The sequence below is a fragment of the Micromys minutus genome (genome assembly GCF_963924665.1).
Source record: "Micromys minutus genome assembly, chromosome: 3".
NCBI lineage: Eukaryota > Metazoa > Chordata > Mammalia > Rodentia > Muridae > Micromys > Micromys minutus.
In genome coordinates, this window is record NC_137972.1 from 68,310,755 (window position 1) to 68,333,439 (window position 22,685).

The 22,685-nt window shown below is 42.8% G+C and overlaps 1 protein-coding gene across 1 annotated transcript in view; it reads left to right on the top strand.

Moving 5' to 3' along the window:
• CERS3 (ceramide synthase 3) overlaps positions 1–22,685 on the top strand; it is a gene marked incomplete at its 3' end in the record, with an annotated part of 79,216 nt that overhangs the window by 36,141 nt on the left and 20,390 nt on the right. Inside the window, exons 6-10 of the mRNA XM_080914256.1 lie at positions 399–449; positions 1,836–1,928; positions 3,033–3,161; positions 6,447–6,553; positions 16,262–16,415. Coding sequence (XP_080770382.1) covers positions 399–449; positions 1,836–1,928; positions 3,033–3,161; positions 6,447–6,553; positions 16,262–16,415 — 534 coding nt within the window. The remainder of the gene's footprint in view (positions 1–398; positions 450–1,835; positions 1,929–3,032; positions 3,162–6,446; positions 6,554–16,261; positions 16,416–22,685) is intronic.

Sequence of the window (22,685 nt, forward strand, 5' to 3'; positions counted from 1 at the left end):
AGTCCAAGGAACAGAGAAAATAACTGATCCAGAAATTATTAGCATATTTATTTATTCAAGCAGTTTGTTCAACAAGTCATTCCTAGAGTTGACGCTAGATTCATTATAAGTAGTGAATTCTACAGTATGATATTGGAATGTGAGTCAGTGCCCACAAAGGGAGAAATGCTTTGAACAGAAGAAACAGGATCTGCGCAGGAGAACCAGTACAGTAGGAGAGACACAAGTGAATGCACATATGGGTCAGTGGGACAGTGAACAATCCTGTGGGTCAGTGGGACAGTGAACACACACGTGGGTCAGTGTGACTGTGAATATCACAAATAGCTGTACTTCCTACTGAAACCAGTTTTTGACTGATAGAGTTGTACCTTTTCTCACCTTCTTCTGTTTTTCAGAAACCATGGGCATATGACCTCTGGGAAGTTTGGTATGACTATCCCAGACAGGTAAGTCCTCCCTGAAGGAGCCTCTCCCTAACTGAACTTCCCAGATCTTAGTGGGTTTTCTGTTTCGTTTTGTTTCTTTGGGGGTTGGTTGTTTTGTTTTATTTTTATGACCCACTCGTATTAGAGTAGCTTAGGCTGGCCTTAAACTCAGAACATACCTAGGCTAGCCCTGGCCTAGCAACACTTTGACCCTTATTTCCAACCAAAGCAGCAGGCTAAAATAAATATTTGTGTCCTGTGAGCCGCAGCATAAACAACAACAATAACAACAACAACATCAGGAAGCTGCTGGGATGTGCTCGGTGGTCCAGAGCACTGGCTGCTCTTCCAGGAAGACAGGGGTTTTGTTACCCACATACTGACACATGGCTAACCTTAGCTCCAGTTCCAGTGGCCTAGTGTCCTCTTCTACCCTCTGCAGTAACCAGGTGGACATGTGGTTCACAGATATGCACCGGCAAAACATCCATACAGATAAAATAAATAGCAATAATGAAAAAAAATAGACAAGAGGACAAAGGAACAAGAAAGCATTAAAACAAAAGTCCTACTCTCTACACAGGTCATAACCTAGTCCTGTTAATACTACTCTTCTCAAGAGCACCCATTGTCTCTTGGTGCATAACAAACAATCCTCAAGCCTACTGCCATAAAATGCTGACCATCGGGGTCTTCTGATGTGGGTTATGTGAGATCATTCATGCCTCTCATGTCAGTTGCTGCCCTTATTCCTATTCATCAGCTGGCACTTAGTAGGCTTTCCCCTTAATTAATTACTTAATTAGTAGTTGTTTATTTATGTTGTGGTCTCTTTGGCATGATAGCTCAGCTTTAAACAGTGCTGATGAAGTCTATGCTTCAAGTACATTGACTATTATTCTTTTTGGCTAAATACCAAGATTAAATCCATAGGCATTGCAGGAGGAAACCAAATAAGGCCGTAGATATTAAAAGGGTGTGTTTCAGTAAGTCCATACACTAAAGAGCATGTTTCAATTTGCCTTGATGTCTCAAGCAATTCCCTAGTAGAACAGTACTAAGAAATATTCTAGCAGTTAAAATTGAATCACTTTTATTTAAAAGATAATTTTAGAGACCTTAACTAATTGCATATCTAACAAAACTTACCTTATGCTAAAATTAGGCACTCACATCTCTAGCATTTATTAAGTGTCTTAGTCAAAACATTTCTTTTGGTTTAGAATACTTTTACTTCTCTACTGTTTCAAAAAGTAAAACCTTGACAGTTCATCTGTGATTCCTTTGGGGGGATTTAAGTCACTGCATTTTCTTGCAATTATATGGAATACAAATGTGTTTCAGTGAATTAAAATACATTGCATGTGAGGTTGCATTTGGAGTTATGAGCACTCTCCTCTTCCTCAGCCGTTGCTGCCATCCCAGTACTGGTATTACATTTCGGAGATGAGTTTTTATTGGTCACTGGTGTTTAGCCTGAGCTCTGATGTCAAGAGGAAGGTATGTTCTGTATTCACTAAACCTTTATCCATTCCGCCCATGTTTTCCTTTACCCTCAGTTGGACCTGCTGGTTATATGATATACAGATTCAGCTCTATCTCATTGGCTACTTTTGCTTATGATAATACACAGATGAATTCAAGTTATTCTCATGTTTTGATGGTTTGATAAATTTCTGTAGAAAACCAAAAATGTTATGTTGGAAGCTCTTTTCCTGATCTGCAAATACTGATCTCCTTTCTGTTTCCTCTGGCTTTGGGGGAAAAGGTTGTTAGTGTAATGACTTTAACTCTATGACACCACTTTTATTGATGGCGGACTACTTTATACAATCCTTTCTAATGTTTCCAGGGACTTCGGCGTGGCTACCACCTCCCACCCCTTAACTCCATAGTTACCCCTCTGAGACATCTTGTCTGACACTTCTGTGGCTTTGCTTTATTTACAGAAAAACTGAGTCTCAGATGTTAGTAGTGTGCCCCCAAGGTGACAGCAGGATACATTTCAGGGCTGTCTGATTTACTCTGTCACTTTAGACCCTAAGTGCAGCCACCAGATTTTCCTCAGCAAGTTAAATCAAATGAGAAGCAGTGTTGGTGCCTTCAGTGTAGAATTCTAGCACACAGAAATGTCTGTTTAATAAATACAGTTAAAACCAGCTAAATATTAGACTAAAGAGTGCTGGCTGAATTAAATATTCTTTGAGTCGAAGGTTGGTACACCCATCACTAGTAGGTACACTGCAGTCCACGGGTGTCTTTCATGAAAATTCACAGAATCTGAGACTACAGTGTCTGGAGTCATGGGAAGAGAAGCAGAAGTTACAGTTAGATGAGAAGTGTTAAGAGCTGTCTCAAAGTTCAGTTATTTCATCATTAAGGGTGACACTTGCCCTGGCTCTCTCACAAGGACCCTGTTAAGAAAAACACACATACAAAAATGTATATAGACATATGTATTTAAATATATATTATAATATACATTAAATTCTTAATGTCAAAACATGCAGATGTAAGTTACTGGTATCATTAATATTCTCTCTTCCAGTCACTGGGAAATAACTGCTTTTGTTTAATGGCTTCCATTTCTCTCTCATTATGTAGGATTTCCTCGCTAATGTCATCCACCACCTGGCTGCTATTAGTCTGATGAGCTTCTCCTGGTGTGCTAATTACCTTCGCAGTGGGACCCTCGTGATGTTTGTTCATGATATATCTGACATTTGGCTAGAGGTAAATGTTTGCCATTTAAAGATAATGACAGTGCTGTGTCCTGGTTTTCTCTAAGTGCTCATAGAGAGGATTATCTCTGAGGGATTTGTTAAGTTCCTCTGTCCTGAAAACACCCAGTATCTAAGAAGGTGCAGTCTCCCAGACCCTTAGAGATGAAGCCTCTCGGGGTGTGTTTTTACAGTCTCTACACTCCTCAATCTCTACAGTGTGTGACTATACTCACGGGAGCTACATGCTGCTGCCCATTCAGGAGGTGATATGAGACAACTGAATAAAAAGCAAATGCAAGTTTTTTAGAGGCAAAGGGTGGAACTGGATTCTCAAGGATGGACAGCATCCTCAGCTACCAGCTTAGGCCAGAGACTGGCTGTGAATACTCAGCCTATACTTCCTCCAACTCCATCTCCTGCTGGAGGGAATGCCCACTGGTGTTTGTCAAAGGGCATTCATTTTCTAAGGGAGAAAGAGGGCTTAGAGTGTGTCCTGAAGCAGAGACTGTTAAGACTAATGCCTTCCTATTTCTACTCTAGGGCTATCCTTGGCCTCTCTGTTAGCTTCAGTTCCTGCTGGTGTGGGCCGTGATTGAGTGGTCCTCTCTGTCCAGTCTCCTGCTGTAGTTACAACAGCATTTCCCAAAACCAGTTAGTGTATAGACTCATAACAAACGCAGGGAAAGCACTACCTTCTTACCCAGGGAAAGCAACACTGGACTACTTCATACTTGAGTTTTCTCCTTGGAGTGCTAATAATTGAACATAGGTCGACATGGATGAAATTAAATTTAATAGAATTTCATTCATTCCTTGGGATTTGAGCTTTTTGATAATGTATTGGGAGCAAATCTAGTTTTGTGGGCTTCATGGGACTTCCATTGTATATTCTTCTATGTCATTTGAAATCACATTGACCATTGACACAACTGGCCTCTATGTAAACCATTCTCTTCATAGAATGTTGGGTAAGGCTAGCATACATGCTTCAGGGCAGCAAGCTCAACGGAGCAGGGCTGTGCCAGGGTTGTGTCCTGTTGGGTTCTGAACATAGCCACCTCTGCTACAAGCCACCCCTTTCCCTGGTCCCATCTTAGTGACCTTGTCTTAAAAGCAAGGCTACCTTGGGCCCGAGTGAAGGATTGCATACCCATGTCTTGCTTCTGAATCCTCATTTGCTCAGCTTTGGTGTGTGCAGCATTAAAATACTTTCATTGTATTTTTAAGGGAAAGGGAGATGTGAAAGCTCGAGGTCTGAATGCTTGTTTTCTCAGCTTTCCTGCTACCTTGTCATAGACATAACTCCCTAAGAGACTTGGGCAAATTACTTATTGTTTTGTTTTCTAGCCCCAGCTGTAACATGAGAAGTCATATCAATCCCTTATGGTATATTATAATGTTTAGCTCATTACTGTTTGAAAATTTTCCAAGTTTTTGGGTAAAAAACAGAGGGAAATGGCATGTCAGACTTCAAGGTCCCTTCCTGGTTAAAATATAAGCATAGCTTCATGTTGTTACTAAATAATGAGTCATTCTTGGTCCACAGTCATGATCTAACTCAAGGTTTATACCCAGGGCTAGTGCCTTCCATCAACAGCTGGGGGTAGAGACAGCACTGTGTGGTGCTGGGAGGTGGGGCTGCCTTTCGGTGTTCTCTCAAGGACGTATGACCCATGGTTTCTTTGAATAGTTGTCAAGTGTTTCTCAATCAAGTTCTAATTAAACCCAGACCTGGCACTGCCTTTGCTCTTGTAGACTCTCCCTGAGTTGGAGCCCCTAATCTTTGTAAGTCTCAAGACAGGTACTGTGTCCCTTAGCTCTTTCTTTGCAACAACAGAACCTCCCTCAACACCTACAGCTCTTTCTTATACATGCTTTATTTATCATGTTTTCTGGGCCTCTTTATGATCTTCTCTAATACTCTCCATGTCCCAATTTGGATCCAGTACCCAACATTTTTATGTACCCTGATAGATACTTAGCTTTTATTAAGGTCTCCCATTTGGTATTTTATCATTACCCAGTCGAGAAAGTATTGAAGGTATTTCGCCCAACCGTGGCATTTTAACCTCATGATTGGGCACCCAGAGATTCTGATACCCGGGCATAGATCCAGCTTCCTACCTTGGCACAGCTTCTGACCTTGAAGGTAGCTATGCACTCCATTCTAGTCATTCTGAGACTCTGGTACTTGCCTCTTACCCAGCCCTCATTACTGGGTTTATTGGCTTTCTATATTAACTGCTGAAGCTGTTCCCATTTGCAGCTTCTGCTACCCTCACAGGATGTCACCATCCTTGGTAAGTTTTGGAAAGCATGGTAAATTCAGTTCAGACACTTCTTAAGGTTGCCTTTCTTGCTCAAGGAAGATCTTGAAACTCCAAGATGTAATTTCTGAACCTTTTCAAGTCTAAGCCATGCTCCCTTGTATTAATGACTTCTCTGTTGGTATAACAAAATACCATGACCAAAAGCAATTTAAAAAGGAGTTTATTTTGGTGTACAGTTCAGGTAAAATATCCACAATAGTAGAGAAGACACTCAGCAGGACTAGGAAGCTGAGATTCCGTATCTCAAGTGTGCACAGGAAACAGAGAAGGAGCTTAAATGGATCAAGGCTATTAACCCTCAAAGCCAATATGCAGTGCTGTCCTTCCTCCAGTAAGGATGGATCGCCTAAAAAGCTCTGTAACCACCTCAAGTAATGTCAGCAGTGGATGACCAAGCATTCAAATACATAGCCAATGGGGGACTTCTCCCATTCAAACTACTGCATTTCCTAGAGGGGTGGTTTGTATTCAGGCACTCCTACTTATGCCTCACCTTCCACGTCAGCTTCAACTTTGGGCTCTGGGACAGTGCAATGGAGCATCCTTAATGCAAGTGTTGACTGTAGTGTTCCAGGCACACCCACATCTCACCCCTGTTCCAGGCTTTGTCCGCATGGTCCAGCTCCCCTCTCAAAGAAAGGGAGATAGGAAATAGATGTTCATTTTAAAAAAGCATGCTAGGATTCATCATGCTCACTTCTAGTGTTTTAGAAACAAAGGGGACTTGTTACTGCTCTTTAACGTATCATTATATAACATGGTAAGTTTCAAACATGTATTGAGTCACAGAGCTTTGCTTTACCTTTGCTCTGCCATTGCTATTATGGCCAATCTCATCTCATCTATGTTCCCATCTATGGCTCGGACCTTCCCCAAGTGACTTTCATGAAAGACCTCATCCAGCTGTATTTGCAATTTTTGCCACAAGCATTTTAACCAAATGTAGTTTTTCTCTTTGCTTTCAGTCTGCTAAAATGTTTTCCTATGCTGGATGGAAGCAAACCTGTAATGCCCTGTTCTTCGTCTTCGCCATCGTGTTCTTCATTAGCCGATTCATTATTTTTCCGTTCTGGTGAGTAGACAAGGCATTATATCCTGACTTGTGACAGTCACAACCCCATCTCTTCATCCTTGGAGCCATTTTTTACAACTTTACTAAAAGACAAAACATTGTAGCTTTATATTTTTAATAAGTAATGAAACTAACTCTCAACATGGAAACACCACAGAGGGAGCTGAGGTGGGTGGCAGTAACTATTACTCTCTATCCGGCCACCTGAATGTGGCTCTTTCCTTGAAATCAGCAGCTTTTCTGGTCACGTAGTGAAAAGCCAATGACTGGCGCCTGGGCCTCTACAAGAAAACCATGTTCTGTGTTGTAGTACTCACAGATGCATCTTTGGTGCCAGACACTGGCCCAATCCTGTCCACACCTACACTGCAGCTCACAGAAGTTACTGTTGTCACTCTGCTTCACAGATGAGGACCCTCTTAATGGCCATGGGGCCCAAAGTCTAGGGATCCTATGATATCGCTTGGCTCTTGGTCTATCTGTTGATTTTATTTAGCCATAGGAGACTATGGGGGAGGTTACCTGTATGATATTGCCCGTGGCAGTCCATCCTCAGCAATCGTAATTCCCTACATGTTAACTGACAGAAACCAGTACAAACATGGAGAAGTATCAAATAGCCTGGAAGGAAAGGCCTAGAAATAACCTCAGTTTAGGTCTAGCCTGGGAACCTCAGCTCCTCTCAATAGAAGAATGCAGAAGCAAATGGAGATTCTTGTTCCACGCCTCTCTTCGGTAGATGGACAGCATCCTGACTGACATGCGGGGGGGGGGGGGGGTCTGGCCAGAGGGATCAGTGGGAGCTGTCTTTGCCAAAAGAGCCAGCCACATTCTGTGAGACTATGGTCTGAACTTAATATTTTCTGGAAAGGAGAGATACAGCACAGTGGTTTGTTTCAAAGATGGAAACCAGACTAGAATCAAACCTTGTGCCACACTCAACTGCCTGCATGGTTTGGGGCAGCTTAGGTCATCTCTCTGTGCCTTCAGTTTCTCATCTTATAAGACAGAAATAGGAATTTACATGAGGCTTATCTCTGATAGTACATATAAGAGAGTTTTAGTAAAAGGTCTGCCACTTAGTAGAGGCTCAGTAAAATAGTGCTGAATGGTTTAATTTCATTAACATTATTAACAGGAATTTCAAAATTGAGAGTCTAATCTAGAATCAAATCCAAGATAAATGCCTCATACATTCCTTATATGGTAAATTTTGTTTATGTTTTTGTTGTTAGTAAATTTTGATTGTTCACACTTTTATGCTATGCATCTCAGTGTACAGTGTTCTCCCTCCATCCCTGTTGCTAAGCTTTCACATCTGGCAGCCCCTGTCCCTCTTTGCCTCTTCATTAGTTTAGATCTTATTTAGATCACAGCATTTGATCAGGCTGTCTCTATGGACCCAGGTTTAGAACCAGCTACCAGATCTTGGTGGACTCACCAGTAGGTACACAGTTGATATCTTCCCTCTGATCACAGACTCTGTCAGAGCCCCCAAAACATTACCAGTTCTAGTCATTGCTCTTTGTCACTTATCAGAATTAATTAGTAAAGACCTTACTTCTATGTAACCACACATCTTAGCCGCTAGATGTAGAGATGTGAAGCTGGGACTGTGCTGAAGGTTTCCTCCCTGCTGGATGGATCTCATGGAGTTACTGTGGAAGTTGCTCCAGAGTAAAGGCATTGATTGTCTAGCCCAGCTCTGAACTCCATGAACTATAAAACCAATCTTCTAGGTAAGATGTAATGGTAATGTAAGGTGTAATGGTAGCATGACTCTATGTGGATAACCAACCACTCTGTAATTCCATTTGGAGCTTGTTCTCCAAGAGGGAATTTACAGCTAATGTTAACTTGGTCTAAAACTCACATTGAAGCAGTGTAGTTAACTTGGTCTAAAACTCACATTGAAGCCACTTTGGAGACACGTTTGACGGTGCCTCAATAAAACTAGACTTGGTCTACTATATGACCTAACATCTACTCAGAGCACACCCTGTTCTATCCCACTGCAGAAACACTTGGTCCACCCTTGTTCACTGCAGCTCTGTTCACAATAGCTAGCAAATGGAATCATCCCAGATGTCCATCAACTGACCAATGGATAATGAAAATGTAGGGCACATGCATAATTGAAACTTTTATTTTTAATTCATATTTTCATTAATTATTGAGATTTTCATACATTTCATGCCCATATCATTCAACGTAACCTTATGTTCTCATTATTTTTTTAACTTAGTTCATGCTGACTATACACCCTTGTGTATGTGGCCATCAACTGCAGTGTGTTTGACTTCCCAGAGGCCACACCTAACTCTACTTATCTGTCTGTCTGTCTATTTGTCTATCTATCTATCCCAGCAGATGTCAATTACCCATAGATCTGGTCCCAGTTGTTTTGATCAAAAATAGTAATTACACAGCCCTACTAGCCTTATGTGATATGGTTTCCCCACAATCCAGCTGCTTCTAAGGACTTTATACTTTTATTTCATACCTTTGACTGTGTCATGCTTCAGTTACTTTGTCTCTGTGTAGCTTTTGGCATACATAATTGAATTTTATGTAGCTATGAAGAAAAATGAAGTTTTGAAATGATTAGCAACATGGATGGCACAGGAAACGATACTGAGTCAGGTAGCTCAGACCCAGATATAAATGCTTCCTGTTAGTAAATGTATTAGTGTGTGTGTTTGTAAAAGTCAGCTTTTGGCTTCTCTATTGTTTTTATGATTCCCATATTCAGGGCCTCCCTCAGGCAAACTAGGATTAGCTAGCTGTACCACTGAGCCACTCCAGCCCCAGAGCAGCATTATTGGGAGGATAAATTGGGACTTGCAGCTAACTGTTGACATAGCTTTTCAAAGTGACTTCCACAGTGCAGTAAGATCCGTAGTCTTCCCTTGGTGCTTCTCATGTCCCAGAGGTCCCTCTGGCTACACTTGGCCGTTTCTGCGCAGGAGACAGTGCACTGAATGGTTCAAGTCAGTGCTAGGCAATCTGAGTCTGGTAATGGGGAGAGAACATGTATTTTATTTAGTCTTTGAGAGAACAGTAAGGCCTTTGTTGCATCTTTTTCTTTGTTTTGTTTTAAAACTCTTTAAAAAAATATATCAAGCTTGGATCATAGGGATGTAAAACAAACAAGGTAACTAACAAAATCCATGCCTTGGACCAGATTTTATGGACGGGTCAGTTTGCCATGTCTCCTTTATATCGTTTGTTAATCATTGTTACCTCTGCTGGTTCTCAGGTGTGATTGGCCTTAGCCAGGTAGTTTCTCCTTAGAGTCTCTCGTGCAGTTACGATCAGAAGGGGGCCAGGCACTTGACAGTGACCATGGTTAAAATTTTCTAGAGGCCTTCTTCAGCCACATCCTTGAAGAAAGCTATGTAGGACTAAGTACTTGGTGACACTAGATGGTGACCATCATTTGATTGGCCAAGTCGTGAGCTGGGCTCCTGTCCAGAACACCTACAGATGGCTCCTCACCTGGCTCTGGCCTCCTCATGCTAAGAGTCAACATGCTGAGAGAGAGCTAGGCATACATTATTTCCTTCTGTATCCAGCCTCAGAAGTCATGTCATGTGACTTTCTGCCATGTGATGTACATTGGAGAGACACCCCCATGGTCAGAGCAATAGTCAAAGAAAGGAAATTATACTGCTTCTGGGTAAGACTGGGTCTAAAGGCTGGGCAGGTATGTTAAGGGCATACCCCATGGAAGCCCTCAGTTCAGGGACTTCCAAGAAGAAGGTCTAGTAAGATTCAGGAGAGAAGATTTACCTCAGACCTTTCCTGCTAGCTAATAAACAAGCAAACCACTTAGATTGAGTGAGATCCTGGGCCATAAAGAAAGAGAAGAATGACTCAGAAGCACATTCAACATCAGCCTCTGGGCTCCACACACATGCAAACTTGCACACACATGTGTATGTGCACCATATATGTACACACATACACATTTGAAAGGAAAGAAGCACATCCATAAACAGTGAATGTTGGGCCTTTGTATACAAGTGGGCATGTTTGCTCTTTCCAGGCAGAGCTGGTGGTTGAATGTGGAGCTGGCTGGGTGCTAGGCAGGCTCTCTCCCACTGAGCTGGAACACAAGGCCCAGTGCAAACCTTCCCATTGCATTTACCAAAATGTTTGTCTTCACTGAATGTCTGTTGTGTTGTCTGCAGCTCCACCATCACCTGGGAAGCCAAGACATGTCAAGCATGGCTTCATCTTATCACCAGCTACTGTTGTCAAAAGACCACAAAAGTTCTCACCTGCAATTAGCAAGAAAAACACAACAAAAACACCCAATACCAACAATCTGAAATTTTCAAGTGGAACATAGAGCTCTGGGGTGGCTGTTGGCAAAATCAGCTACCTACCACTTATGCCAAAATTATGACTTAGTCAAACTATGAAAGGGCTATTGGTTAAAAAGATGAGGAAAGAAAACAGAAGCAAATCCAGAGCAAAGGCTGATGCACAGCAGCAGGTTTTCAGTTTGGAAAGAAAAAGTTCCGTGGTTCTTGGAACTTAGGAACCTGGCCATCTTTTGGTATCCCCCGTTTAAAGGAAAGTCCCATCCAGGCACTATAAGGTGGTAGAGTGGAGAATGGGTAATCACACATGTCTGAGTTCATGCCGGGAGACCGTCAAGAAGACCAGCCATGATGGGGTTTCTTATTATTCTTTGACCAAAAGAGAAGCAGCATAGAATGATATTGGGCCATACTTTTGTGAGGGCCTGAAAAAGAATAGACCCTGGCCGGTGCCACAGTGGTCCCTCCCCTTCACACCTTGTCCTGGCAGAGAATGTTTAAAAGGTGCATCCATCCAGTCCAAAGCTACTTCTTCTGGTGGAGCAGAGTCTAGCCAGTCCTGCAACTAGGGGTGGGGCTGTTCTCCCTGAGTTGTTGTTATGTCTCCAGTTTAGGAGAGGAGGGAGGGTACAGAAAGCAGTTGGAACCAGTCTGGGAGTGAGGGTGATAGCTTAACTTGTTCTGGGAGCCTACTATGTGCTGAGCCCTTCCTGAGGCACCAAGATCAGTGCCTGTAACTTCCAGATGAGGTAGGCAGGGAGGTCTCATTTCACTGCTGAACTGGGGCCCAGAGGTCTGAAGGTAGGCCTTGAAATCTGTGACCTCTGAGCTACACCTCCTATACTCCAGAGTCCTGCCTTTGGCCCCAACCTCTCTTCAAGGCTCTGCTCCCCCAGAGCCATTTGCATTTTAATGGATGCTTCTGCCTTTCCAGGAGCCTGGCAGGTTTGCCAGGTTGGCTGTGGGTCTCCCCTGAAATTCCTGGTCACAGGGGTGTGGTGAGTTCCACCCCATGATTAAGGAACCAGGGCAAATGGCATGTTGCCAGATCCAACAGGGAAGAGCTGTGCTGAGGTTTCAATTCCTTTCTGAAAATCGGCTTTCCCTGTTGCTCTTATATGGAAGGCCACACCCCTGTGAAAGTCTTTATGAATATCTCCATGCACCTCCGGCACCTCCTCTCAGGCCACCCTTCCTGCCACCTTTCTCCCCTAAACAAAGCTGCAGAGCTCTCATCATGGAGGAAAGTGCCACAGAGATTCCTTCAAATGCCCCACGTGCCTCCCTGGGGCTTCTGTAATGCAAGGAAAGATTCCTGCTCCGCCAGAGTCCCGTCTTCTGCCTTCTCTTTCCACAGCCATTGTCATTTCAGTGAGAATCCTCTCCCATGCCCTACACCCCACTTATGTGAATTAAAGTGAGCGATCTATATGTTTGATAGTTCACATTATCTGGTAAACCGTGAAGAGAATGTTTCTTAAGTATTTTTTTCGGTTTGTCACTGACAGTTTTGGGTAGGGGACTGGGTAAGGGGCAAGGACTTGAGAAGAATTAAGATGACCACAGGATGTGGCTATGACTTTGGGAGACTGCCTGCTGGTGAGGCCCACCCATGGGACAACTGCCACTGCAGAGCAGGCTAGAGTCAGCCCAGATGTTAAACCCAGGGAGCCAGGTTATAAATTCAAGGGTAGTCAGAATAGCCAGGGACCTTTATTCTGGGGAGGTGGGCAAGCACAGAAACACAAATGTCACGGTGTGGGCTGGGCATTCCTCTGTACAGAGTCTTGCCTAGCACACACAGGACCCTGGGTTCAATCCTCACTACCATAGACTTAAAAAGGACAAAAGAGCTAGCAGCAACATGTCAGTTACCCACAGTCAGTCAGTAACATCACACCCATGGGGAGCGGGCATCTCTGTAGTGATAGTCATTCTGTACAATGAATATAGGCTAATACATTTCTTAATGGAAACTAGTCAGATATCATATACAAAGAGCCCACAAAAGAGCAAATGAAAGAGTAACCTGCAAACACAGTGGCTTCATAAAAAGTAAAATGTCAGTGCTCTTTTCCATGGGGACCAACAGCCCATGACATTGCTCTGGATCCGAGAAAGTGATGCTATCACTCGGGGCACAGGACTGTAGTGTAAGTTGCCTGTCTGGCAGGAAAGCAGCTGAGCAGTATATTGTCGCTCGAGATGAATGTAGTGTCTGACTCGGGTCCAGGAGGAGTTCAGCTTCTCTAAGGGGAGAACTGAACAGTCTTAATATGTATCCCAAGTAATTCCCGCTATGTCCTTTACAATATAACGAAACTTTGAGAAAGAACTTAGCTGTCTTATCAGGGAAAAGTCCAGTTGCAGTGTGTACATGGAATGGATGTTGTGCAGCTGTTACAATGGCACACTATGGCTAAGATTCAACTCTAGCTCACACTCTGGTTTATTACTAAAGCTTTATTGGCAGTCACCCAGACACTCAATGTACATGCAGGGTGCCATATAGCTGTTCTTTTCTCACAATGGCAGGGCTAAGTAGTTGCAATAGGGACCAGATGACCAGTGGCCTGGAGTATTTATTATCTTTTCTTTTTTAAAATTTTTATTACTTCTCTTATTTTTTGAGATTATAAAATAATCACATCATTTCCCCTTCCTTTTCCTCAAAACTCTCCCATGGCTTCTTTCAAGTTCATGCTCTCTTTTTTTCATTAATTATTGTTATATACATTCCAAGGACTCAATATATAAATACAAGCTGCTCAGTCAGTAGAATGCTGTATGTATGCGTGTCTCCTGCACTGCTTGCTCAGCAGTGGATACTGAATCTCTGTGCTCCTCTCGGGGGAAGACTGTGAGGCAGCATTCTTCAGTGGTCTGTAGTTCATAGAGGTCTGTGGTCTTTCTCCGTCTATGTGAGCGTGTTTGTTGTTGTTGTCTTTGTCTAGCCCACGTTAGGGAGTCATGCTGGGGAGACTTTGTGGGAGTGGCTTCAGACAGTACTAGAAGACACAGTCTCACAGCAAATTCCTTCATCCTCTGGTTGTTGTAATTTTTCCACTCTCTTCTCAGTAACCCTTGATGAATAACTGTAAATGTGCCCACTGAGACCGTGCTCCATGACTCTGCATTTTGATTGGTTGTGTATGTCTATAAGGGTTCCCATCTGTTGCCGAATGCAGTTTTTTTTTTTTTTTTTTGATAAATGTTGATAGTCTTATGTGTGGGTATAAAGTCAAATTTTAGACTGTAGTTAGGGATGATACTGGTTTAGTGAGGTGATGGCCGCAGGATCTTTTTTGGGATGTGTGATATCACTAGGCCTGAGTAGAACAGAAGTTTACTTGCTTCTCTGATATAGCTACATTAATTGAGATGAAATGTATGATGAGGGATAGGAAAAATCAGGGTCCCAAGTCATATGTATAGTGTTATCCTTGACATAGGACTGGTTTTGAACAGTATAAAATGATTTTGGCATAAATGGATTTGACTGTTGTCTTGGTCACTGTTGTATTGCTGAGAAGAGACACCATGACCAAGGCAACTCTTATAAAAAAAAAAAAAAAACAAAAAACAAAAAACAAAAAACAAACAAAAAAAAACCCATTAAATTGGGACTTGCTTACAGTTCCAGAAGTTAGTCATTTATCATCATGGTGGGGAGCACAGTGGCACACAGGTAGACATGGTGCTAGGAAAGCTGAGAGTTTTATATCCTAATCTATAGGCAAAGAGAGAAACACTGGGCCTGCCATGGGCTCTTCAAAAAAGTCAAAGTCTACCCCTGTGATACACTTTCTCCAACAAAGCCATACTTACTCCAGCAGGCCACACCTTTTAATCCTTCTCAAATAGTGCCACTCCCACTTGATTAAGCATTCAAACATATGAGCCTATGGGGTCCATTTCTATTCCAACCAACACAAACATAGAACCTGCCAAGAACTGTATTTAACATGGAGAGAGCTATCTCTGCAAGACAATAGGCAATGTTGAGGAGGATGTGAACAACAGACATGGGAGGAGGGTAGATCCATAGCAGCCACACCGGAGAACTTACTTTACTCTTATGCAAACTTAACCTGAACTTACCATAAGCCACACAGTTCTACTTGCCTACCTCTCCTTCCATAGTGACAACTTCTGTTCACACACAAGCATGTGTGTGACCATATGTAGTTATTCTATTCATAGTGGTCAAACACAGAAAGCAACTCCAGTGTTCCTCAGTAGGTGAACAGATAAAGCTTGACCAGTCCATGTAGCTGGACACCACTGAGTGACAAGGAAATGCTACCGATTCACGGGTCCTTGGTCGACTCATAAAAGCAGTGGGAAAGTAAAAGACAAAGGGTCTCAAGAACACTCTGGGAAAAGATAACAGTGAGAGGTAGGGAGCAGAGAAGTGGTTTTACGGCTGAGGGTGGAGTGAGGATGGCGTTCCTAGCACAGTGGTCTGTTCTGTACCCTACAGCTCAACGAACTCTGTGCCAAGCCCCAGCAAATTTGGCTGTCTGTTCGTTTAATAATTAAATTAAATAATGCACTGAGAAAGGAAGATGAAGCACTAAAAGTACAGTGTCATTTAAGAGGCTGATACTGTGCACAATTTTTTTCCTTGTTTTCTCAATTTAAATGAACAAATTATTTTTTACAAGTAAATAGATGCTTATAAGCCAACCTTTCTAGGTACTCTAACATCACAGTCCTATGAGGTTTTCTGAGTGGACACTTAGCCATTTATCCTGGAGTAAGAGCTAAAGATGCTGTGTATCTTGACACACAGGAGGCAGGTAAAATTGTGTTGAGGAGTCTGCATGCAGCGAACAAGGAGGGCAGTTCACTTTAGGCAGTGGAAGCAATCTTGAAATGTGTGTTTGGGGAGGGATGCTGAGGATGCTGAATCCTGGCCTTGTGTATGCTTAGTACCTGCTGTCAGGGAACTACATTCCAGTCCTCTCAAGCCATGGCTGAGTAAGTGAAACCACACACAAACATGTGTTCTCTCACTTGCTTCTATGGCTTGTCTCTTCCCAGAAGCTAACGAGGAATCAGGATCATGGAAGCGTTCTCTTTGCAAAGAGAACGCCTGGGAGCAGCGGCTGCCAAGCAAGCAATGGCATGGACTATCATTTGTTGTTGGTGTTTTTTTGTCTTGTTTTGTCTCAGGAAACAGGCTATACTACTTGATTGTCTGCAAAATACATTATAAATGCTAATATCACCTTTTCTTTCCTATATAGAATTTTCTGGACATTTTTTGATATTAAGCACAAGTTACTTTGGGGAGGGAAAAATGTGTTTTCTCGTTGTAATTCACCAGTGCTTTGACCAGAGTTTTTTTTTTTTTTTCCCCACCTGTTTCCCACAGGATTCTGTACTGCACCCTGATCATGCCTTTGTACTATCTGGAACCCTTCTTCTCCTACATCTTCCTCAACCTCCAGCTCATGATCCTCCAGGGCCTTCACATTTACTGGGGTTACTTAATCCTGAAGATGCTCAACAGATGCATATTCATGCAGGTAAGGGTCCGCAAGTCGGAGGTGTTTCTGCGTTGTAGTCTCAATTGTCTGAATAAAAGTGAGGTCCAGACAGCAGAGCAATGTATCACTTGCATTTTCTTACAAGCCCCCCCCCCTTTTGCTTTATTAACTGATAGGGAACAGAAACTAGGCCCTTGCTTGCTATGGTCTATACCTAGGCTATTGGCGTATTAGAGATGAAGGCCAGTGAGTATAAAACTGAATAGTTTAAACAAGCATCATTAATTTTCTTGGTTTGATTGGTTTTGTTTGAGGTGCTGGGGATCAAACTCAGGGCCTTTCACATACTAGGATAGTGTTCCACCAGTGAACTGTTGTCTGATTTCTATGATAAAGACATTTTCTGCAGTATAGGTTTCTCATGAGTGGCTCTTTGTCTCAGAGGCTCAAGGAATAGCTCATGGTAGAGTGGGTTTCAGGCATCTGTAGCACTGAAGAGGAAGAAAACAGAACTGTAGTAGAGGGCATGGCAGTTGGGGAATATTTTAATCTCAAAACATGACTACTACTTTGATAATCCCTTAAGTTAGAATTTATTTGAGCTTTGAGAATTTGTGTGTATGTGTATTACGTGTGTGTGTGTGTGTGTGTGTGTGTGTGTGCATATGCAGCTGCACATGCATGTGTAGAAGTCAGAGGTTGATGTCAGGTGTCTTCTGCAATCCTTCTCCACCTTTCGTTCTTTGAGACAGAGTCTCTCTCTGACCCTGACCTTACTGGTCTGGCTATTCTATGTGGCCAACAAGCTCTGGGCTCTGTCTTTTTGATGCTGAGGTTGCAGAAATGTTCCACTGCTGTGTGCACTTTCATGTGGGTGCTAGGGATCTGACCTCCAGTTCTCAGTCAAGTACTTTACTGCTGAGCCAGCCTTCCAGCCCCAGATAAGCTTTTAGATGATGGGTGAATGATATTTCAGGGCTTTTTGTTTCTTTCCTGAACTTCCAGTTTGTATGCAACACTTTTCCCATGAGCTTGCTTCTGCTTTTGGAATATTGCCCATCATTTGGCTGTAGTTTGTTTCTAAAAAAGAAAAAAAAAAAACTTTGCTAAATACAGCCACACATTGTTTAACTACAGGTCACGTTCACAGATGCATTGCTGAAAGATTAAGTCATTATGTGAACTCACACAGACCTAGTTGGTACTGACTACTCCATACTTAGGCTATATGGTATAGGATACTGCTCCTGGGGTCAAGGTGAACATAACATCATGAGGATAATTGAAACACAAGATAAAATGATGAGAGACTCTAAATATTGAGATGTATAAAACTGGGCTAGAGCAACACAGCAACATCTTTACAACATGCCTATATAAATATGTAACAGGTTTTACTGTATGATAATTATGAGGGCTATATAGTAAATGCATAAGCAAGTAATAATCATTAATCATCAGGTTCTATATATTATGCATTATTAGCCCTGCTGTAATTTTGTGCACCCAGCAGTACAGCAGGTTTGCTTACATCATCACCGCACTTATGCAAACAACATATGCTTCAGTGTCAGGACGGCTGCTGTCCCTCTGGACAATGGGCTCTTGTCACCGTCACTGTGCTCTTACAGGACTGGCGGTACACATGCGATTTCAAGACCAGAAGATGGTTATGTAAGACGTGACTCTAATGCAGATTCCTAATACCTTTTTGACAGATTATGTTTGCTCACTCTGTAGTTGCTCTGGACTTTTAATTTCAGAAATAGTAAAGGAAGGACATGAGAAATGCACAAGATGCAGCCACTGCCTTAGGGAAGTGATTTACTCACTAGCACACAGTGTATCAAGTGGAGTATGTTGAACAGGGTCCCAGGACCTTGTTAGGGAGGCAGAAGTCGTTGGCTCTGAGGACCAGCATGGAGTCTCTTGCTGATGGGATTTGACCTGGAAGCAAATAAAGGAAGTCAGATTAGTCTTGTGTGCCTAATGAACTTTGTAAAGCATCTTCTGGGATGGCAGTTAGAGCCGGTCCAGTCTGGGACGCCACCACCCGTAACAGCCTTGCCTCATCAGTAAGGAGCTGAGCAGAACAAGTAGCTGCTTTATCAAATCATTCTCTGCTGCAGTAAGTTTATCTGAAAGACTGTTGCAGGGGAAAAATGAAATGGGCATTGCTGTCACTAGCCTCTGGGCTTCCAGCCATCTCTGAGCCTCTAGATCTAGAGATCTGAGCATAGGGATTAATCTTTATCTTATCTGGATTAATATTTTTTTAAAACCAAACCCTGAGATACTTTTGTTTCCCTTAAATTTCTGACATGGGTTTTGTTTGGGATCTTTTTTCTCTCTGGAGACCGGGCCTTATATGGCCTAAAACTTACTTTGTAGACTACACTGACTTACAGAGATTCTCCTGCCTCGCCCTCCCCAGCACTGGGATTAAAGGCATGAACCACCCACCCAGGCTGCCTGGTTTTGTTTGTTTTTTTTTTTTGAAAATTGACTTTTCCTTAAATTTGGGAGTACCAAGAAATTAACTTCCACTAAATGTTCTAGATCAACATTATACCTCATGGGAATTCTAAATATTTTCCTAAAAAATACATTACCTCTGCATGAAAAAGTTGAAGAAACAGAGATGAGGTTCCAAGATGGACAGTTAAACGGCTGATGCTTGCAGTAGTTAGCAGAAAGACTCGGCCTTCAGATAAACCCATGGCCCCTTCTGGTCAGGTCCTCCTGAACCTCCTGGCCTTGTACCAAAACTGTACTCATATTAACTGGTGAGTGACATAATTCTGGTCTGGTGGGAAGCCACTGACCACACTTGGAGGCCAATGGACACCCTTGTGTGGTTTCTCTGTGACTTTCACGTTTCTGAGATCTAACAGATCATGCCAGGCCCGATTAGAAATGCAGCAGTCTGGCAGACACTGAGTAAGAATCCTTGAGAAAAGCTGTTTTCAATTGCAATCTGACAGGCTCACGGCCCCGCAGCCCTAGTTCTTGCCTTGTGCATGACTTCAGCTGGCTTGCACATGTGGTCTCCTTTCTGCTGCAGTGGCAAAGCTGGCTGTGAATGCAGCCAACTGCTCCAAAGCCGTTAAGCCCCCTCTAAAGAATGGCCTTTGATGGCAGAGCTGCCTTGCAAAGGGAAAGAAGGGAGCTGAAAGTCTTAGAGAACCATGAGAACCCACTGCCAACTGGGCTTCGAAGGCTTTTAGCATTTCACGCAACTTAAGCTGCTATGAAGCTGACTAATTCCTGGATACTTTCGAAAATGGAATTACAGAGGTTTATAGACCTCTAAAAATGTCTTTTAAGTCTTACAGTGGAGATTAAGAACTTGTCTCTTCAATTCCTTTACATGCAGCAGGCTCACAGAAAATATGAGAATATGTAGAGGTAATTTTTGGGAAACAAGCCATGCTTTTTAAGGTGCTGTTGTGTGACAAAACTTTTCCTGTGGAGATACAACACACATGTGTACTTACCCTAAACAGGGAACCCACAGCAGACAAAGTATGGATACCACTAAAGTCCAGTTTGATGAGCCAATGAGTTTTATTGGGGTTACTTAACAGGAACATGGGTGAAGGGAGAAGAAATGGTTCACAGACACCTGTGTCCCCAAATCCCACACCAGCTGGGTGGCAGCTCACCAAAGATAAACTTGGAGCACACTGCATAGCCTGCAGGTAGCTCAGCAGTTTGATGAGTGTCCTTTTCAGGTGCCTCAGTTGGCCTAAATCCCATCCAGGCTTCTAGGCATACAGGCTGCTCTGGTCTCACATTCGTATTTGCAGTTTGGCTCAGCTGGGTCTGAAAAGGACTTTAAGCTTTTACTGCTTACTGTGACAGGGAGGAGTCTAGTGAATCTGGGCCATCTCAAGGACTTCCTGAAGGTACTTTGAGTTGTTTACCTTCCTATTTAAGGGGCTTCCCTGAAGGATGAAATGTTTAAATCCCAGAGGAAAATAATACACAGCAACGAGAAAGTTACAAAATAATGATTTAATAATGTTTCAGCCACATGTCTTTGTAGGTTTCAGCAGGCTGAAAGGAAGGCTAAAATGAGTGTGTAATAGTCACTTTTTTCTTTCAAATCAGAGTCCTTGCATGTATATACCAAATGAGAGATGTCCACTACTTGTTTTTGTTCTTTATTAACTTAAAGTAAGAATGCCACTATAGGACGGCTGGGGACATAGAATCAGTCTGTAAAGTGCTTGCCTTACCAACAGGAGGGCCTGGATTTAATCCTAGATCTCATGAGAGGTCAGGCATGATGACATGTCTTATGATCTCAGTACTTGAGAGGCAGAGACAGAAAGAAGAGTCCGTTAGGTCTGCGACCAGCTAGTCCATCCTAATTGATGAGCTTTAAGCCAGTCAGAAACATGGACCCAAAGGTAGATGGTATTCCTAAGGATGATGCCCAAGATTGCTACCTACATCCACACATAAACACAGGCACTCACACACCTCCATACATGTGTACCCATATACCCATGAATATTTACACATGTATGAAGAAAAAAGAATATAGCTACAAATAAAAGTTACACACATAGGTCATGCTTAGCAGACATCCTGTGGCTTGGAAATAGACTTGACACTGAAGCTTGATCCTTATAAAATGGGCAGTTTTCTGATGAGCTACCGACCCACACACCTCACATGAGGAGACATGACAAGCTGACATACTCCATGCAAACATGAGAAGGGCTTTTAGCAGAAACTGGAAGCAAGATAGCACACTTATTAACATGAATGTAAGAGAATTTGATCATTCTTAAGCTCTCATTTCTTCTCTGAGTGTGACCGTGGGTCCTGGCCAACGCAAGCATGTCTCTGTGACATCTTGTACTGGTGAACAGCCAAAACAACACAGCCAGAGAACACAGCCATCACCGTAGCCCAGTTGGAGACCAGCCTATGGCAATCTTGGCAACCTGGCCCGGCCACCTGAAACTAGCAATCAGTGTCTAATATGCTCACTGTGACACTTTGCAGGCCCTACACTGAGTTGATGAAGAATGGAATGGTTAGAAACCATGAGGAAACTGATTCCAGTCTAGCCAGAATTTACACAGAGATCTCATGACAAAATCAGTGTTGGAACTGAGGTCCCCCACTGTGTAAAATGTCACCCTTTGTTTTAGGCTTCATTTGAATTAAGTGTAGAAAATGAATAACCAGGAAAGTAAGTAAAAATGCTTGTCTAAAGTCAAAAATAGCAAATATGTCAACATAACTAAGTACTCAAAATACGAGATTAAAAGGCAACACAGGGCTGAGGAGGTGACTTAGTTGACAAAGTTCTTTCTGTGCAAGAGTGAGGATCAGAGTTCAAACCCCCAAGTCCATAGCAGATGTCACCACACACCCATTAGCCCAGGACTAAAGGAAGTGTGCATGGGGAGACCCTTGGGACTCACTGGCCACTGAATTCGACCCTGGCTCTGAAAACAGGCAGATGATTCCTGTGAAACAATATTGAAGACTGTTTTCTGGAAAGCACATGCATTCACATGCACACATTCGAGCACATTCACATATACACACCAACACAGCCTTACCTCCTGACACCCCTACCCACACACACCCCTCTCTGAAGATGCACAGATATACAGCCCCTCTAACACAAAATAATAAAAGTAGAATATAACTCCGAACATATCTTTTAATTTACTTTTGAACTTATTAAAGGCCTAAGGAATGCTTTCTTCATTGCCTTTATTCCAAGTCACTTCTGTTTACAGCAATCAAGTAGCTAAGAACACAGGTTCCGGAGAATTTGTCTCCAGCTCTTCCATAGCTGAGTAGTTATGGGTCTGTGACCCATATCCACTGCCTAGGTTTTCTTATTTGTACATTGGAACCGGTGACACCATGTGGGACACACCAAGGCATGGGTGGCCTTGTTGCCTTCAACACTGGCACAGCTTCTTCAGTGATGTCCTTCCTGCAGGTTCACCAATGACTGCAAGGCCAGCCGCCAGGCAGTAGACCCCAGTCAGTCTGCTCCTTTGCCTCCTACAGTCTGTGCAGCAGCTGCTGTTGGATGTCAGGACCCTTGGCCTCCAACCAAGGCTCCAGTGACAACTTCCTAAGCTGTCTTCTGCCAGGTGACTGGCACAGCTCCCATTCCATGGTCCCTGCTGACATAACCTTGCAATGTCACCATGTTACAGAAGAAATATAAAATATGTTCATCCAAGAGGCCTGCCTCCAATTCACCAAGGTTTTAGTAGGTACTAACAGATATTAAAATGCCCTTTATTGAACACAACTTCATAAAAA